The sequence below is a fragment of the Cervus canadensis genome, chromosome 6 (assembly GCF_019320065.1).
Source record: "Cervus canadensis isolate Bull #8, Minnesota chromosome 6, ASM1932006v1, whole genome shotgun sequence".
NCBI lineage: Eukaryota > Metazoa > Chordata > Mammalia > Artiodactyla > Cervidae > Cervus > Cervus canadensis.
The window spans coordinates 54,243,655-54,260,091 of NC_057391.1; the positions used below are offsets into that span (position 1 = coordinate 54,243,655).

Consider the following 16,437-nt stretch of genomic DNA (forward strand, 5'->3'; position numbering starts at 1 on the left):
GGGGAAAATGGTTTTAACTGCATCATTAACCAGCAGATTTCAATGCTTTGAATATCATCATCAATCTGCTCAAAAAGCTTATCTTTTTCAAATTCTGCTCATTGATATGTTCAGTTTTAGCTGCTTTGTTTCCGTAAGAAGTTGACTTGAAGTCTGGCCTCATATTAAGGTATCACAAAGTAGTGAAAAAAGCAATAAACTGAGTTTTAAAGATGAGATTCTAGTCTCAACCATACATACTAATTAACTCACTATAACTCTGAGAATACTTAACATGGTGATGACTTAATTTCACTATCAATAAAATAGAGCCTTAGACTAGATTTGTGAAAAAGAAAGTTTTATAGTTATAGATTAGGCTCAGTTAACATTTCAGAACCACTATTAAAGAAATAAAAAGGGAAACTTCAGGCTAAATGGGCAGTTAATATTTAAAAAACAAAACAGTCATTTGTTTTTCCACTCATTTCTAGAAACTCATTAAACAATCAAAATTTCTGAGTGCCTACCATGAGCAAGGCACTTTAGAATACACCTGTTAAACAAAACTGACCAAATTCCTGCCTTCATGGAGCTCACAGTATAATGGAGGAAGACAGATAACAACTTCTGTAAACATTTACATCAAACAGTGACAAATGAAGAAAAATAAGAGTAAGCTAAGGGGGACAGAGAGCACTGTTAGGAGTAGGGTTAATTTATATTAACAACCCCTTGGTTGTTATGACCTTATCATCCTTATGACCAAGCAAGGCCTCACTGAGAAGCTGACAAGGAAGTTAGGTAATACCCCATACATTCATAAAGAGGAAGGGAGTTCCAGGAAGATGAGAAAGGGCCCAAAGGCCTAGAGGAGAAAGTGGGCTTGGTGTGTCCAAGAAACAACAATTAGGCAAGTGTAGCTGAAGTACAGTGACTCAGGAAAATGACAGGAGATGAGCCCAGTGGTAACAGAACACTGAGAGTTTATGTGATTCTGAATTTGATAAGAAACCATTACAGAGTTTTGAACAAAGAAATGACATGAGCTATGTTTTCAGAGAACTACTGTGTTGCTATGTGGTAACTAGACCACAGACAAGAAAACTTAAAGCAGGAAAGCCGGTTAGGAGATCATGTGTTAGACCAGGAAAGGCAGAATGGTTTACTGGACTGGGAGGATGAGAGTAGTGAAAGAGATACTAGCAATAAGATTCAAGATATACTTTAAAGAAACAGCCCATAAGACCTGTAAGGAGAAAAGTGAAGGACGATGCCAAGATTTTGGCCTGAGCAAATAAGAAGTGGGTCTGGTTTACTAAGATGAGGAGGACAGCAGAAAGAGGAAGCATGAGGGAGAGATATCAGGAGGTCAGTTTTGGATAGGTTAAATTTGAGATGCCATTAAACATCTAAGTTGAGATACTGAGTAAGACCAAAAAATAAGGCTAGGGCACTTACTATAGGTTAAAAATACACGGATTTCCAATGAATGCTTAGGCCTTGCCTTTTATTGCTGTTAATATAAGGCCTATCCTAACCAATAGATTTCCCTCATGCCGCTTTTACTGAATGGTTCACAAACCTACTGAAAAGGTTTTTAGAAGGGAACTACAACTGAGTCTTTTTTTTTTTTAGTTCTACCACTTTATTGCTACCAACCCATCTCCCTCCACCCTCGTGCACACATGCTCAGCCATGTGACCCCATGGACTGCAGCCCGCCAGGCTCCTCTGTCCATGGACTTTTCCAGGCAAGAATACTGGAGTGGGTTGCCATTTCCTTCTCCATACAACTGAGTCTTTCAAATCATTTCATAAACAATTCTGTTTAATTAAATATTTAAAGTGTACAAAGGTTTAAGATAAAAAATTGTTTTATTTAGAGGTTTTTGTTTTAATCCACCTTAACTCAAAAACTTTCTCATGCACTTTTTTAGATTCCCTCATAGCACCAAAATCATTATAAAATTGGTTGTGTCTGAAATATCACATCAGTTAGGTCAACAGGATATGGCAGTTCAAGCAACAGGGTTAACAGGAAACAAAGAAAGAATTACTGAATTTAGCTAAAAAATAGCTAAATAGCTAAAAAAATTTCACCAGGAAGTGACAAACACTGACAGAATCAGGTAACACAGGTATCATTTAACAAAAACAACCAACAAATATTGATCTATAAAATAGGAAATTATGTTTAAGAAATAAAGATATATACAAAAGAAACACTAGAATTCAGGCTAACTTTACTGAACAATCCAGTAAATATGTAAGTGTTCTCCATCTTTAAAATACCATTAAAAAAAAAAATAAATAAAATACCATTTTATCTTTTCATTTTAATAGTTTAGACTATAGTAAATTGGTTTAAATCTTACATAAATCTGGATTCACAGAAATATATGAAATTATTTCTCCTTGGGATAATTTTCCCATTTATTTTAAAATTTCTAACCTGCAAAGAGGGTTTTGCCAGTCAGCATTTCAGCAAAGATGCAGCCTGCAGCCCACATGTCAATGGCTTTAGTATAATTATTAGGAGAAAGTAAAAGACGTGGAGATCTGTACCATTTAGTAACCAATCCTTCAGAAAGATGACCCTGAAAAAGAAACAAAAATATACTTTTTACTTTAGCTGAATAACAGTATGTAAAACATGATTCATTAAAGAGCCCTTAATCTAAAAACAAACTGTAATTGTAAAATCCTTAAACAGTACTGTTGATTTCTATGCCTATTTTCAAGGCTCTTGCACTTCTGAGGCTGTATGGAGATTAAACTCCCTATGTAACATACTATTTATAACATGATATTCTCATGAAGTACTCTGACCAAAGAATACTATAAGAATTTAGTGTTAACTTCTAGGGCACATATTTACAACATGTTTGAGAAGAGAAGCTATTTATCACTTCAAGTCAACAATGAAGCAGGTATGCTTTAAATCAATGAGAGAAAAGACAAGAAAGAGTACCAAAGGTGAGCTATTTATAAAGCAATGCCAACCTTACTGACAACCCAGGGGACCTGGCTATACGTAGCACACGCCATTCCTAATCAAATTCACTACTTTATATTTATGAAGAATTTGACAAAAACAGTTAAACATATGTTGCCTTGTTTCATTCTAAAAATAACGCTGAGAAAATATGAAGGTAGATATTAACACTCAGGTTAAGGAGTCTGCTTAAGGTCATACAGTTTAGCTGGATGTAGAAATGGAACTCAATTTTAGATAGTCTAACTCCTAGTTCAGTGTCCTATCCACAATACTTCACTGTTATCCATAAAGATGTGGTCATCCACTTCATTTTGGTACTTAATTTCGATGCTGAAGTTTTTTTTTTAAGGTAAGTTGTACTCAATGTGAGATGATACATGCAAATGCCAAGATGTGTCTTAGATGTGTGCTATGAGAAGCCAAGCAAGCAGACTTCCCAGGGATGGTTTATACCAAAACAGCTCCATTTTTACATTTTAAACATCAGAGTCCCACGTATGATTTCATTTGAAAACTAAAAAACTAAAACTAAAGAGTTCAGCTCAAAAAATATCACTAATTTCCTGTACAAAAGCAAATTTTCTTTAAGGCAAAGTTACTATGAATTCTTCTGCCTATTCTTATTGCCTACTTTATGTTTGTGCAAATTTAGATTTCAAACTAAGTTTGCTAAACAAGGCATAACAGAAGAGTATATCCAAACAAACAAAAAAAAAAGTAAAAGTTGAAACAGCAACCTTCTGCCCTAAACACATGATATATCCTACTTTTAAGTAAGAGAGAATTTCAGTAATTACAAATAACCAGAATTTGTACTTAACTAGGATCCCGTTCCACCTTCATTTCAAACACAGGGAGATTGTGAATGGAAAAAAGGTACTACGTAAAGTTTAATACAATTAACTAAAAATTCTGCCACAACACACAAAGGAAATACAAGCACCTGTTTCTGATGATGTGTATCAATTCAGAGCTCTGCCTCAGCTGACTTTCCACATACCTTATGGGAATAATGGGGATCCATGATCCGTGCAAGACCAAAGTCACCTATCTTCAGCACCAAGTCTTCAGTATTAATGAAAAGATTAGCTGGTTTGAGATCTCTGTGCAGTACGTTTGCTGAGTGAATGTATTTGAGCCCACGTAGCAGCTGATACATGAAAAGCCTGGCATGCTCTTCCAGTAAAGGGCCCTGCTCCAGCACATTAGCCAAGTCTGTCTCCATGTACTCCTGAACAATGTAAACACTGTTCAGTTCGGTAAGAGAGCCCACATCATCCGTTAACTGGCTTCCACTAGGACCAAGAATTTCAAACACCTTCACAATGTTATCGTGGTCAAGTCTTCTAATAATTTTGATTTCACGTAGAGCATGTTTGACACTCTGGGGATCAGTAAGGACAATTTTCTTGATGGCTACTCTTTTGTCACAGTCATTGTCTACAGCAGAAAAAACCAAGCCATTGCCTCCACAACCCAATGGTTTTAAGTCCATATACCTAGAGCCCAGATCAAAACCATGAATGTTCATGAGACTTTCAAATTTCTCTGCCATTTTGAAACCCTTACTATTGGCTTTTCCTTTCAAATGGTTGAACTTGTGTGAACAAGCAAGAAAACTGGCATCAAAAGGAAAGATCTTTTAAAAAGGGAGAAAAAAATAATTCTTCGTCCACAGCAAGATGGTTTCTTGATGCTCATTGCATATGCCAACCAGGCCTGTGAGTTCCCCTTAGATTTAAAGCTCAAAAAGCTCTATTCATACTGAGAATTGAAAAGATTGCAGTACTCATAGTTCAAGAAAGGGACAGCAACTCTGCAGACATTTAAAGAAAACACTCAAGAAACTCAAACGGAATGAAATGACATACTATGCACTCAGATTTACTGTGCTGAAGGGTTTAACATTTAACAAAAATGTGAATAAATATGCACACAACAGGCTTCTATGAACATTCTCCTCACAGTGCAGATACATTCAGTGTTGGACTGGTCCTGAGCAGCATCATTCTAAGGTGCTGGTAAGCGCTATTTCCGTTTTGCTTCTTTTCTTCCTCTGTTGCTGTATATTTCAACAGGAAGCCCTGGCGGCTGTTGGTTAACAGAAGATGTCTTTTGTTAGTGATCAGGTGGCTCCAGCTCACCACAATCACAATCAAAGCTACCGTCCATCTTACTCTGATACAACCTGGAGGATGAGAAAAAAGAAGGAAAAGAGTCACCACTGCAGGAAATGCTCTTTTAATCAACTTTATAAAATGACACAAACTAGGCATTTAGCTATAAGCTACCACTGGGTGGGGTATTAAACTTACATACGTCACTAAATGGAAAGATTACCCTCAATCAAAAATAGCTACCTATGTTGTAAGCAATTCACATGTGCTGACTCAGACTCCAGATCTCACCATACTAGATTCTTTGTATTATCTAAGTCATTAGGTTGTATAATTTCTTAAATGCCAATAAGCAAAGGAAAAGTTCATAATATTTTTACAGAATTCTTCAGAGTTTTTCAGTAAAGCATTTGCAACATTTTTCTAAAAATAAATATATAATAACTTAAAAAGTGTTAGTTCATTAAACAGCATGTTTATTTATTAACTCTGTCTGACAGAGTTTAATGCCTGGCAATACCTAATGAACAAAAATGTAGCAGTACAAATAAGAAATTGCCAAACATGCTCTTAAACTTAAAAAGTGAACTTCGTAAGTTCACTTACAAAGGGGTGAACTTAAACAGTGAATAAACCTATGAATAAAGCCTATGAAATGTTTAACTTCACTGATTATCAAAAATATCAAATTACTTCAGGAAGATGATATTTCAGATTGGAAAAATGGTTTCAATGAAGTGTCTCAACTGCAAATATCAAGTCTGGAGAGGGATGTGGAAAAACAGGAACTTTCCTACAAAAATGGTGAGAGTTTACAAGAGACAGGGAGTTTGGGATTGACATGTACACAAAATGTTATAATTAAAATGGATAACCAACAAGGGCCTACTGTACAGCACAGAGAACTCTGCTCAACATTATGTGGCAGCCAGGATAGGAGAGGAGAGTGGATACATGTGCATGTATGGCTGAGTCCCTCTGCTGTCCACCTTAAACTATCACATCATTATCAATCAGCCATACTCCAATTTAAAATAAAAAGTTAAAAAATTAAAACAAAATAAAGTTATCATAAAATATTGGGAAAGAGTAAGAACATCAAAAAACAATTTGGCATAAGTAAATACACAAGTAAATAAATAAATATCATACCTATGACTTGGCAATTTTTCTTCAAGGAAAATTCCCTAGAGAAGTGCTTGCAAATGGACATACAGATGTTCATTTTTTTTTTGTAATAGCAAAATAACAAAAACAGCCTAAACTTTCAACAATAAGAATAAATGAGTTATAGTCATACAGTGAACTACTATATAACAGTAAAAATGAAGATGGCAGAAATCATCAGATATACACTAAATTTAAAAAGCAGACTGCATACAGAAATGTGCATGCTGCAACTAGTTATAGCAGGTGGATAAACATGCAAAATAAAGCTATTTTAAGGTACATTCAGATGTAGCAAAAGTATAAAAACATAAGATTGATAAATAACAAATTAAAGATAATAATCACCTTAGGAATGAAGGAAGGAACAAGAACGGGGCAGGGGGATTACACAGCATGCTTCAACCAATCTTTAATGTGTTATTTTTTAAAAAACAACTGAAGTATGACAAATTATTAGAATGTTATAGAGTTAGGCAGTATGTAAGTGAAGAGTTCATATTATAGGGGGAAATGCAGGCAGACAAAAAAGCGAAACACATATTAGATGGCAATAAGTGGTATGGAAAAATAAAACAGAGAAAAGAGACAAAGAGGGTAGTGAGGAAATGCCTCTCTGATAAGGTGTTACTGGAGCAAAGCTTTAAGGGAGGAAGTAAGGAGGTGGGTGGGCCTTAAGGATGCTATGTGGAAGTAACTGTAGACAGAGGGGCTCAAATATAAAATAAAAAGTTTTTAAAAATCAAAATAAAATAAATTTATCATAAAATATTGGGAAAAAAGTAAAAACATGAAAAAGCTATTAGGCATAAATAAATACACTAAGATGAGCATTTGTTTCATGTTCCAGAAGCAACTAGGAGACCAATGTAGTAGCTCATTTAAACGTATTAATACATGCCTATAAGTATGTAATACAGCCTAAACCCTTATACGGAAAGGCTTTCTGTTGCTGACTTTTGACCTTAAAGCTAGTATAGGTGCATATACAATGCTATTTCATCAATGAGTCTAAAAGGACTGGACACAGGACAGCTGCAATAATCCTTGGTTCAAAGAGCTAATTATTTAAAGGCAGGAGAAACTTTATCAGTGAATGAAATAAAGCTGTCCATTCTAAACCTGAAGACACGGCAACTTCCAGTCACCTTCAGGTGTGGCTTAAGAACTGCTAGGACCAAACACATCAGCTACTGCACAGTGGTGAAACTTCTGTACAACAGAGGAATCTACCTTGTTTCCCTGTCTGCCTCATTCATATTTCTACATACGTCACATGTGGGAATGTATGATCCTGAAAAATAAAATAAGGTCACAGCATATGCTTCCATCTGAGCAAATCTTCAATTCTGAGAGATCCAGAAATATGAAAAATACTGTGTGAAAGAGAAACTGATAATACGAATAACTCAGAAACTAAGTAGGTAAATGATCCCTCTTGCCCTAATGTAGACAATTCCTTAAAGCTCAGTCAAGTTTTAAGTTTTTGATAAACGTACATTTTTATGTCTGTTTAACAGACTTGACATAAGAATACTAACACCTCTAAGTACTCTCATAAGCTTTTGGTTCACTAACACAGCAATCAGAGACAAGCAAAAATAACGCTTCACTAAAACACCACCACTCTCATCCACAAGAAAAGTACCACAGTAGAAACTCCATTCAGAGGATGAGTTGAAAACTCAAGACCTCCATCCACATCGGCCCCCTTTCAATCTTAGTGAGACCAAGAAGCATTACAGACCAGAAACAAATCTAAGGACGAGAATGCCCTTTCGGAAATCTCAGACACTGATCACCACTTACAGGGGTAAAGAGTGGGTAAAAATTCATTTCCGGGAAGGTAAGAGCTTGTGACTAGGCCGAGAGCTTCAGAGTTCTCATTACGGACTCAGATGATGCCTATACTGAAAGCCTTGAGCAAACTTTACAAAAATATGAGACCACAATCTAAAGAAAGAATGTAATATTTGTCAACTAAACTGTAATTCCACCAGACAGTGAGGACTGTACCAATAAAAAAAACTGGGATGGGGGAGTGGCGGAGGAAGGGTTGGGGAGGCTATCCCATTATTTACAACAGTGCTTGCCTGTGTAGTTGCCGCACTGCTCTGTGAGTAGTATTCTTCCAAGTCCTTCAATATCTGTTAGACCAAAAGCTTTTTAGCACCTTTTCATCCAGGAGCTTGAAAAGTAAGCTTTTCAAGCTTAATCAGTAAGTTGGAGGTAATGCCATACCTCTGTATGATAAAGTGGATCTAGTAAATACTTCCAATTCAGTCCCCTCCATTCAGCAAGTATTTGCTAACTATGTTATGTACTTGTCAGCATACCAAGCACTGCAGATAAAATGGTAGGTAAAAATAGGCTTGACCCCTGCCCTCATGGAGTTTATAGTACAGTTAGAAACAAACAATAATAACAATGTGAAAAAAGGGTATGCAGAAGGGAAAAAGCAGTACAGGATGCTGTGAGAGCCTAGACACTGGGTGATCTGACCTAATTAGAGCAGTCAGGATATGTGCCTCTGGAAGCCATAAAAAGCCAAAGGCCTCCCATGCTCCTCCTTAGTGACCATGTACACAGTTTCTTCCTTATCACGATGACCCTTATAGGAGTTACATTTCAAATCCTGATCTGGTTCAATCACCTCCATCTTTCACATCCACCAGGCAGTCATTGGGCACGCAACTGCAACTAAACTGAATCAGCAGATTACTGGTCAGTGCATCCTCCATCCACATCAATGACCTCTAGAAGTGTCTTATTTATACCATCTTCTCCACCATCTATCACATTTAACTTCATAAAAGCAAAGCTCAAGGCTCAGACTCAAGATCTGCAGTTCTCCTTCCTTTTGCACTTTCTACATACTTCAAGGGAGGAAAGGGAAAACCAAGACAGGACAGTAACTTTAAAATGACCCTTCCCACCACCTTTTTAATTTCTATGTCTCCAAATGTTTCCCATTCCTACTAACCTGAGTGCTGATACGGTGTTGCTTGGAAAGAGATCATTGGTTAAGTTTTAATTAGCTAAGTTGATGTGGCTTTAACAATTTGGTAAATAAAAATGAAGAGCAGAGAATGATTTATAAGAATGAAGTTGGCTCTTTGGTCTTCTTTTAGTAATTCACCATAACATGGAAGTAAAAGTTCTCTGTGTAGCTAGCCAGGCTGAGTACCAGCTTCCAACACTTACAAGATAGTTTCCTGAAACTACATTAGCCACAAATGTTGCCTCAAGCTCTTTCTTGCCTAAATTGCCTCCTGCTTTCTGTCACTTAGCTCTCACTTCATCACCAAGAGAAATGCAGGTACTCTGAGTCAGGCCAAAGTGTATGAAGTCATAAAATGCAAAAGAAAGAAAGAAAAAAGACAGAATAACTTCACTCTGCTCCATTTCTACATTCTACAGAAATCTGATTTTCTTTCCTTTCTTATCCAGGAACAACTTGGTCAGTGTCAGCAAGTACAAAGTTTGAGGTGAGGGCCTTAAATATAAAGGTTACTTGCCTGATACTCCCTTCCATCTTCTATTCTGCTGCTTCTCAGGTTAAATGCTGACTTGGGTCATCTGGCCTGATGACACTCACTCACTCACTTACCCCCACCCCTCATCAGCTCTTGCCTATTTAGCTCTTCTCCAGGGTCAACTGAGTAATCTGAGTTAACTGGCATTTAGCCACCCTCACATCTCAGCCAAAGCTCAGTTACTTTTGGAGAGAAGGGAAAGGTTGAGCTCTTCTTACGTTCACCTAGGACTGTTTCCTAACCCCGGCATAGAGAGGTGTTGTTATAGCAAATTCACCCTTCCCTAAGATCATGTTCTCAAGCTCTCATCAAAGCTACTAAGCTTCTAGGGCAGAGAAGGCCAAAGACTACAGCTTAACTGCTTGCTCATATGCATTCCTGACAAAGCTCTTACTCCTAATGCAGGGTAGCCCTCAGTTATCAGGGACCCCTCTCAGGATGTGGGCCTTAAGGAGGTCGAAGTGCAAACCAGTGTCAGTGAATCATCTCAGGAACTTGGTGTGGGAGGGAGGACCTTAACACTTAAGCATCAAAGCCTAAGGGGCTTTGGCCTGCTGTCAGTAACTACCATTAGCTACAGAGACAAACTTTCAAAGATGGATGCTTACATAGCTTCTAACAAAGTAACCAGTTTTTTAAAAACTTCTCTTCTAGTCCTAACTCCTGTTCTTAAATTGTCTGAACCTTTGCCTAAATGCATTTTAACATTAGGGACTTCAACCATTTAAGAGGCCATTATAAGATAAACGTTATATGTTTATTTTGATGCTCATATCTAGTTGCTATTTAATCTAGGTACTCACACTGGAATAGCAGAACTTTACAGACCAGATAAACTACTCAATCTCTAAAGACCCTTCCAACTCTAAAAGTCTATGACCTATGAAAGCACAGTACAGGTCTTCCAACTTGACTAGTTTTTGCTCCCATTTAATACAGTAGGATGCCCAGAAAGGTGGAAATGTGATTGAAGTTGCTATAAAACATTAAACAAACACAATCCCATTTACAAATTTACGGCTGGAAAATTTAAAATAATTATAATAATCCTTCAACCCCTTCCTATCTTCCTCCTGCCAGAGCCATCATTTCTAAGACTCTTCTCCTAACCAACGGCAAGGAAACACTGGGGCAAATATATAAGCAGAAGACACTTGGGCAGCCTTCTTCAAGTACCTTTGGAAATCTGATGATTCCAACCAAACAAAAATGAGTATAAATTTCTATAGTAGTTGAGAGACAGGTTATACAGTGTTACAGTAACAAATAACCCCAAACCTCAGTGAGTAAAAAGACTTCTTAAGTCCAGCTCATGCAACAAGTGCAACATAGCTGTTATCCAAACTCCTGAAGGAGCTATACCACCCTCTATCACAGCCACTCAATGTGCCAGAGGGAAAGAAATGAGAATATCTCACTGATATGTAACGTCGTGCGTGTTCAGTTATGTCCAACTGTTCACAACTCCATGGACTGTAGCCCACCAGGCTCTTCTGTCTTGAGAATTATCTTGGCAAGAATACTGGAGTGGGTTGCCATGTCCTCCAGGGGATCTTCCTGACCCAGGGATGGAACCCGCATTTCCTGCGCTGGGAGGCAGGATCTTTACCACTGATCCACCTGGGCAGCCCCACTGATTCATAAACCTTCATCGAAAAAATCATACCCTTCACTTCTACTCATATTTTACTGACCAAAGCAGGTCACATGGTGGCACCAACTTCAATGCAGTAGGGAAATGCAATCCCAAAATGGCCCAGAAGCAGAGAGAACCTAGTTTTTAAGAGCTTTCACTGTTTGTTTCAATTCTTCCATCCATCCACTGCATTTTTATTCAACAAAACCTTGAGTGCTTATCAAATGCCAGGCACTGTCTTAGGCATTAAGGTATAGAAGGGATCAAAATAGTCTAAAAAAAAAGGGAAAAAAAGCCTCATGGAGCATGTACTCCTAGAGCATTGCATTCCACCGCAGTAGATTCCATTGTAGTAGACTTCTCTCTGTCCCATTAGGCTTGCTTTCTCTTTTCTATAGCATTTTCCTTCGTCTTTTGCCATCCATCCCCAATCTCATTTAATCTACCCTCTGATCTTCAAATCCTCTAATCTTCAATTTCTAGGGCACCACTCCCTTCCCCCTTGCTGCAGTTCTATTTTTAAAGGTTTGGGACTAAGTACCTTTACTGATACTTTCTGAGCCTAGTTCCTGATGGTAGGCACCTTAAACACTATTGAAAGAATTAATGTAAATAACATATTCTACTTGGTAGTAGAAAGCTTTGGAGAACACAAGCTCTACCCTCAATTTTTTCAGAATCTGATCACATTCTGACCTACCATGTAGGAACATCAGTGATGACTCTAGATATGGTACTTTCCTTTCCAGGCATTAGCCCAGGAGCCTTACCCTATGGTGAACATATAGGTCTGCCAACACACGAAGAAAGCAATTGATTTCAACCCAGTTGGACTGAAGAAACAGAAAAACGTTAGCTCTGTTATAGCTCCTAGTTTGTTTTGCTGAGGTAGTGGAGAGGGACTGCACCACTGAAGCAGTGCCCTATATAACCAGATGAGCAGGACTCTGTAAAAAGTCCTCCTAGCCTAGCAGGTAGGTACTGTGAAGATAAACAAGATCATTCCACTACTCTCTGATTGTACTGTTCTTTATCCCATGATAGGAGAAATCTAAAAGCACCACACCTTTTCAGACTGGCATCAAATACAACAGCTATCATTTCTGGGCTAACTCTGGTGAGGGTATGAAGGTCCCATTGCGCAAGGCCACATAAAACATGTCTGGACCCCCATCAAATGGAGACAACCACGTGCTTACTTAGAGTGCGCCCAATTTCTTAAAAAGTGATTCAGAATGGCAAATAGTTTTTCTGGAATATCTTTTCTCCTTTGTTTCTCATTTTCTCCAAACCTAAACAAGAAAGCTTGTAAGACAGAAAATAGTATAAGTAGGGACTTCCCTGATGGTTGAGTGGTTAAGAATCCACCTTCCAATGCAGGGGACGCAGGCTTAATCCCTGGTCCCAGAAGATTCCACATGCTATGGAGCAATGAAACCCAGGCATCATAACTATTGAGCGTAAGTTCTAGAGCCTGTGAGCTACAACGAAGACCCTATGTGATGCAACTAAGACCTGATGCAGCCAAATTAAAAAAAAAAAAAAAATAGCATAAGTCTCTTATCAGAGTCACATGACAGTTTGATACTGTTGAAAACTTCTCATCTGATGTCACCAACCCCATATTAAAAAAAAAAAGAAACATGAACTAAAGTGATCTGAAGTTTAGTCAAGGATCTGTGGCTAAACTAGCTTTGTAATCAAAGCCTCATATTACTATGTCTCAGTTCCTCATCAGGAAAATGATGTAGCTAAACTACATGATTTCTACAATCTCTTCCAGCTCCAAAATATTTTAAGTTTAGTGAAAGACTCAAGATTTCCACTTCTGATTAAAATGCAGAAAGCTGCAAGACACCATTACTCTCTCCCGATAAACCATGATAAACTAAATAAGCTACAGAACTGTAATTAAGAAATACATCAGAAAGCTAAGGATGCAAAGAACTCTAAGCTCTAGAAAATGTCAAGCCCTTCCTAACACAAGAGAACATGGCTATTCTCATTTCTCATAAAGCTGCAAGAGAACAAGATATTTTTCACTAACAGGACGAAGAAGAAACCAGTCAAATTTATAAACAATGATATTGGCCGCATAAAGATTCAGGTAACAGATTAGAATTCAGAGAAAGCCCAGTTACAAGCCCTACCTGCCAATCCTTCCCTATGGGTCTTCACTAAAAGTACAAGTCTGAAGCCAAGTCAAGAAAGCGGAGAGAAAAACTCATGAAGCATATGGGCATCCATTTTGTCCAAGACAGATGCCCTCTCAAGGTGGAGGTCAAGACAGTAAGTATGAGATAAATCCCTCAAAGGCACTCTTGAGTATAAGGCAAATATTCTTCCTAAGAAAATGGGCAAAAACCTGATGTAAAAACCTGAGGTGGTACTGGAAATCAAAGAAAATATCCAAGTAATCCAAAGAGCCAGCAGCAAGGCTGAAAAGTAGTTCAGAAAGCTGACATGGCAGAGAAGTATGTGATGTGACAATGGGCAAAAACTTCCCCAAACTGATAAAGACATCAACTCACAGACCTGGAAGGTCAATGAACCACAAGCAAGATAAATACAAGGAAACTCATATCTAGGCACATCATAAACTGTTGAAAGTTAGGGAGTGGGAAGGTAAAGAGCAACTCTTAAAAGCAACTATGAAAGAGAAAAAAGTATATACTAGGGAAAAACAATAGGAACAAAGGCTGACAAGCACAAAAGCTAAAGACAACAGAACATCATCTCTCAAGTGTCAAAAGAAACTACCAGTCCAGAAATTGACATCAAGGGAAACATACTTCAAAAAGGATGAAATTAAAACATTCTCAAAGAGAAAAAAGTGAAAAGAATTTGTCTCCAACAGATTCCCATTACACGAAATGCTAAAAGAAGTTTGTTATCATGAAGATGAACCAAATGGAAGACCTGCAGAAAGCATAAATAATTGGAAAAAACAAAGCCTAAAAAAAAAAAAAACCAATCCACATGTTTAAATGTCTTTAAGAGACTGTTGATTGTTTAAAGCAAAAATAATAATGTATTGGGGTTACAGCATATGTAGAAGTAAAACATAAGAGCAAAGTGTGTTACAAGAGGGTAACCTGAATCATGCAGTCTTAAGGTTTGCAGTGTTAGTGAAGTAGTTTATATTATTCAAAACAGACTGTGAAAATAAACTGTGAAAAATAGACTGAAAAAAATAAAAAGGTTCAGGGGTCATCCTTAAACGCTTTCTCCCTTTTTGGTCATCTGTCGTTGCTGTATGCGTTGTTTTAGTCAAAGTCGTGTTTGACTCCTTTGTGACCCCATGGAGTGTGGCCTGCCAGGCTCCTCTGTCCATGGAGTTTTCCAGGCAAGAATACTGGAGTGGGCTGCCACTTCCTTCGGCAGGGGACCTTCCTGACCGAGGGATCAAATCCACACCTCCTGCATTGGCAGGTGTATTCTTCACCACTTAGCCACCTGGGAAGTTCCTTTTTGGTCGTTTACTTAATAACATCCCATCAAGGGGAGTGAAGGGAAAGAATAAGAAAAAACTAAATAATAATCACCAATTATAAGTAATGATTCATTTTGCTAGGCAGTTTTTGTGTATTTTTACATCAATAATAATACAAACTAGTACATTAGCATTTAAATACCACAGATTCAAATGGCAACGCACTCCAGTACTCTTGCCTGGAAAATCCCATGGACAGAGGAGCCTAGTAGGCTAGAGTCCATGGGGTCACAACGAGTCGGACACGACTGAGCGACTTCACTTCACTTCACCTCACCACAGATTCACTGACACTTTCAAATAAGATAAAAATTTACCATGTTACTCAAGACAAAGACACATATTTTATTATTTTTTCCCACATATTTTAACTGAAATAATTTTGAGAGGCTCTACTTTATAACTTAAAAGTAGACAGTTTTTAAGAATTTAAAAACTACCTTATGGAATACAGTTCAAAAAGTTCTAACTTGAGTTGTTTAAAGAACATTATCTGGTACATATCTATCTTACTTTATCAGCTTTTATAAAAGCAATTAATGAAAAAATTTGTATTATAAAGGAAGTCACAGCACTGAACATGAGAATAGATTTTTTTTAAAATATAGAACAGCAAGCATAAGAATGTATTATGTGTGAAGCATACTATTCTTACACTAAATCCTCCTAACAACACTGCAAAATGGGTCCTGAGATTTTTAGAGAATTTAATGCATTAAAAATCACACACACACTGAGAGCCAGAATTTGAACCTCAGGTTTCAGTCCAAAGCCCATGATCTTCTTTCTAATAGTAATGTAATTTATTGACAAGTACACTACACCTTCCTTCCCAACCCTAGTATGTTTCCTATAGACAGGACATTCTTCCATATAACCAGAATACAATCGTCAAAATCAGAAAATTGATACTGGCACAGTATTACTATCTAATACTCAGATCCCACTTAAGTTTTTGCAACTGCAGCAATAATGTTCAGAGAGCTAAAAAACTCAGTTCAGAATCACGTTACAATGACTACAATGCAGTCTTTAACATACTTTTTCCCTTCAGAAATTTAAGGGAGCCAAACATTTTATAGGTGCACAAAAATTTACTGAGCACTTGGCATGTGTCAAGCACTGTTCTATGGCACAGTGGAGAATAACACAATTAAGGTTCTTCTGCTTCCAAACAGTTTACACTCTAATAAGGAAAGAATAACAAGTAAGTATAACTTCAGGTTTGGCCAAGTGCTCTGATGGAGTGGCTCGGAAATGGCCATCTAAGATGCTGAAACCCGAATAGTAAGACGGAAGCAGCACTCCTGAGAGATGGAAAAAGAGGGTCCCAAACAGAGGAGAAAGCAAATACAATCTAGATCAGGATGTAACTTGGAATTTTGGAGGAAAAGAAGCCAGTGTACTGATGGCGTCCTTAGTAAAGGAAGCAGGGACTGATGTGAACATGAAGCATGATTCTGAATTTTATAACTAAGAAAGCTATTGAAGAATTTTAGGCAGACAACT

General features: G+C 37.5%; 1 protein-coding gene across 3 annotated transcripts in view; it reads right to left on the reverse strand.

Annotated features, from left to right (window-relative positions):
* MAPK6 (mitogen-activated protein kinase 6) overlaps window positions 1-16,437 on the reverse strand; it is a 31,908-nt gene that overhangs the window by 7,694 nt on the left and 7,777 nt on the right. For all 3 annotated transcript variants that reach the window (XM_043471967.1, XM_043471968.1, XM_043471969.1), the window contains exons 2-3: window positions 3,980-5,167; window positions 2,434-2,578 (exon numbers count right to left, since the gene is read on the reverse strand). In XM_043471967.1, coding sequence (XP_043327902.1) covers window positions 2,434-2,578; window positions 3,980-4,534 — 700 coding nt within the window. In that variant the 5' untranslated portion in view covers window positions 4,535-5,167. The remainder of the gene's footprint in view (window positions 1-2,433; window positions 2,579-3,979; window positions 5,168-16,437) is intronic.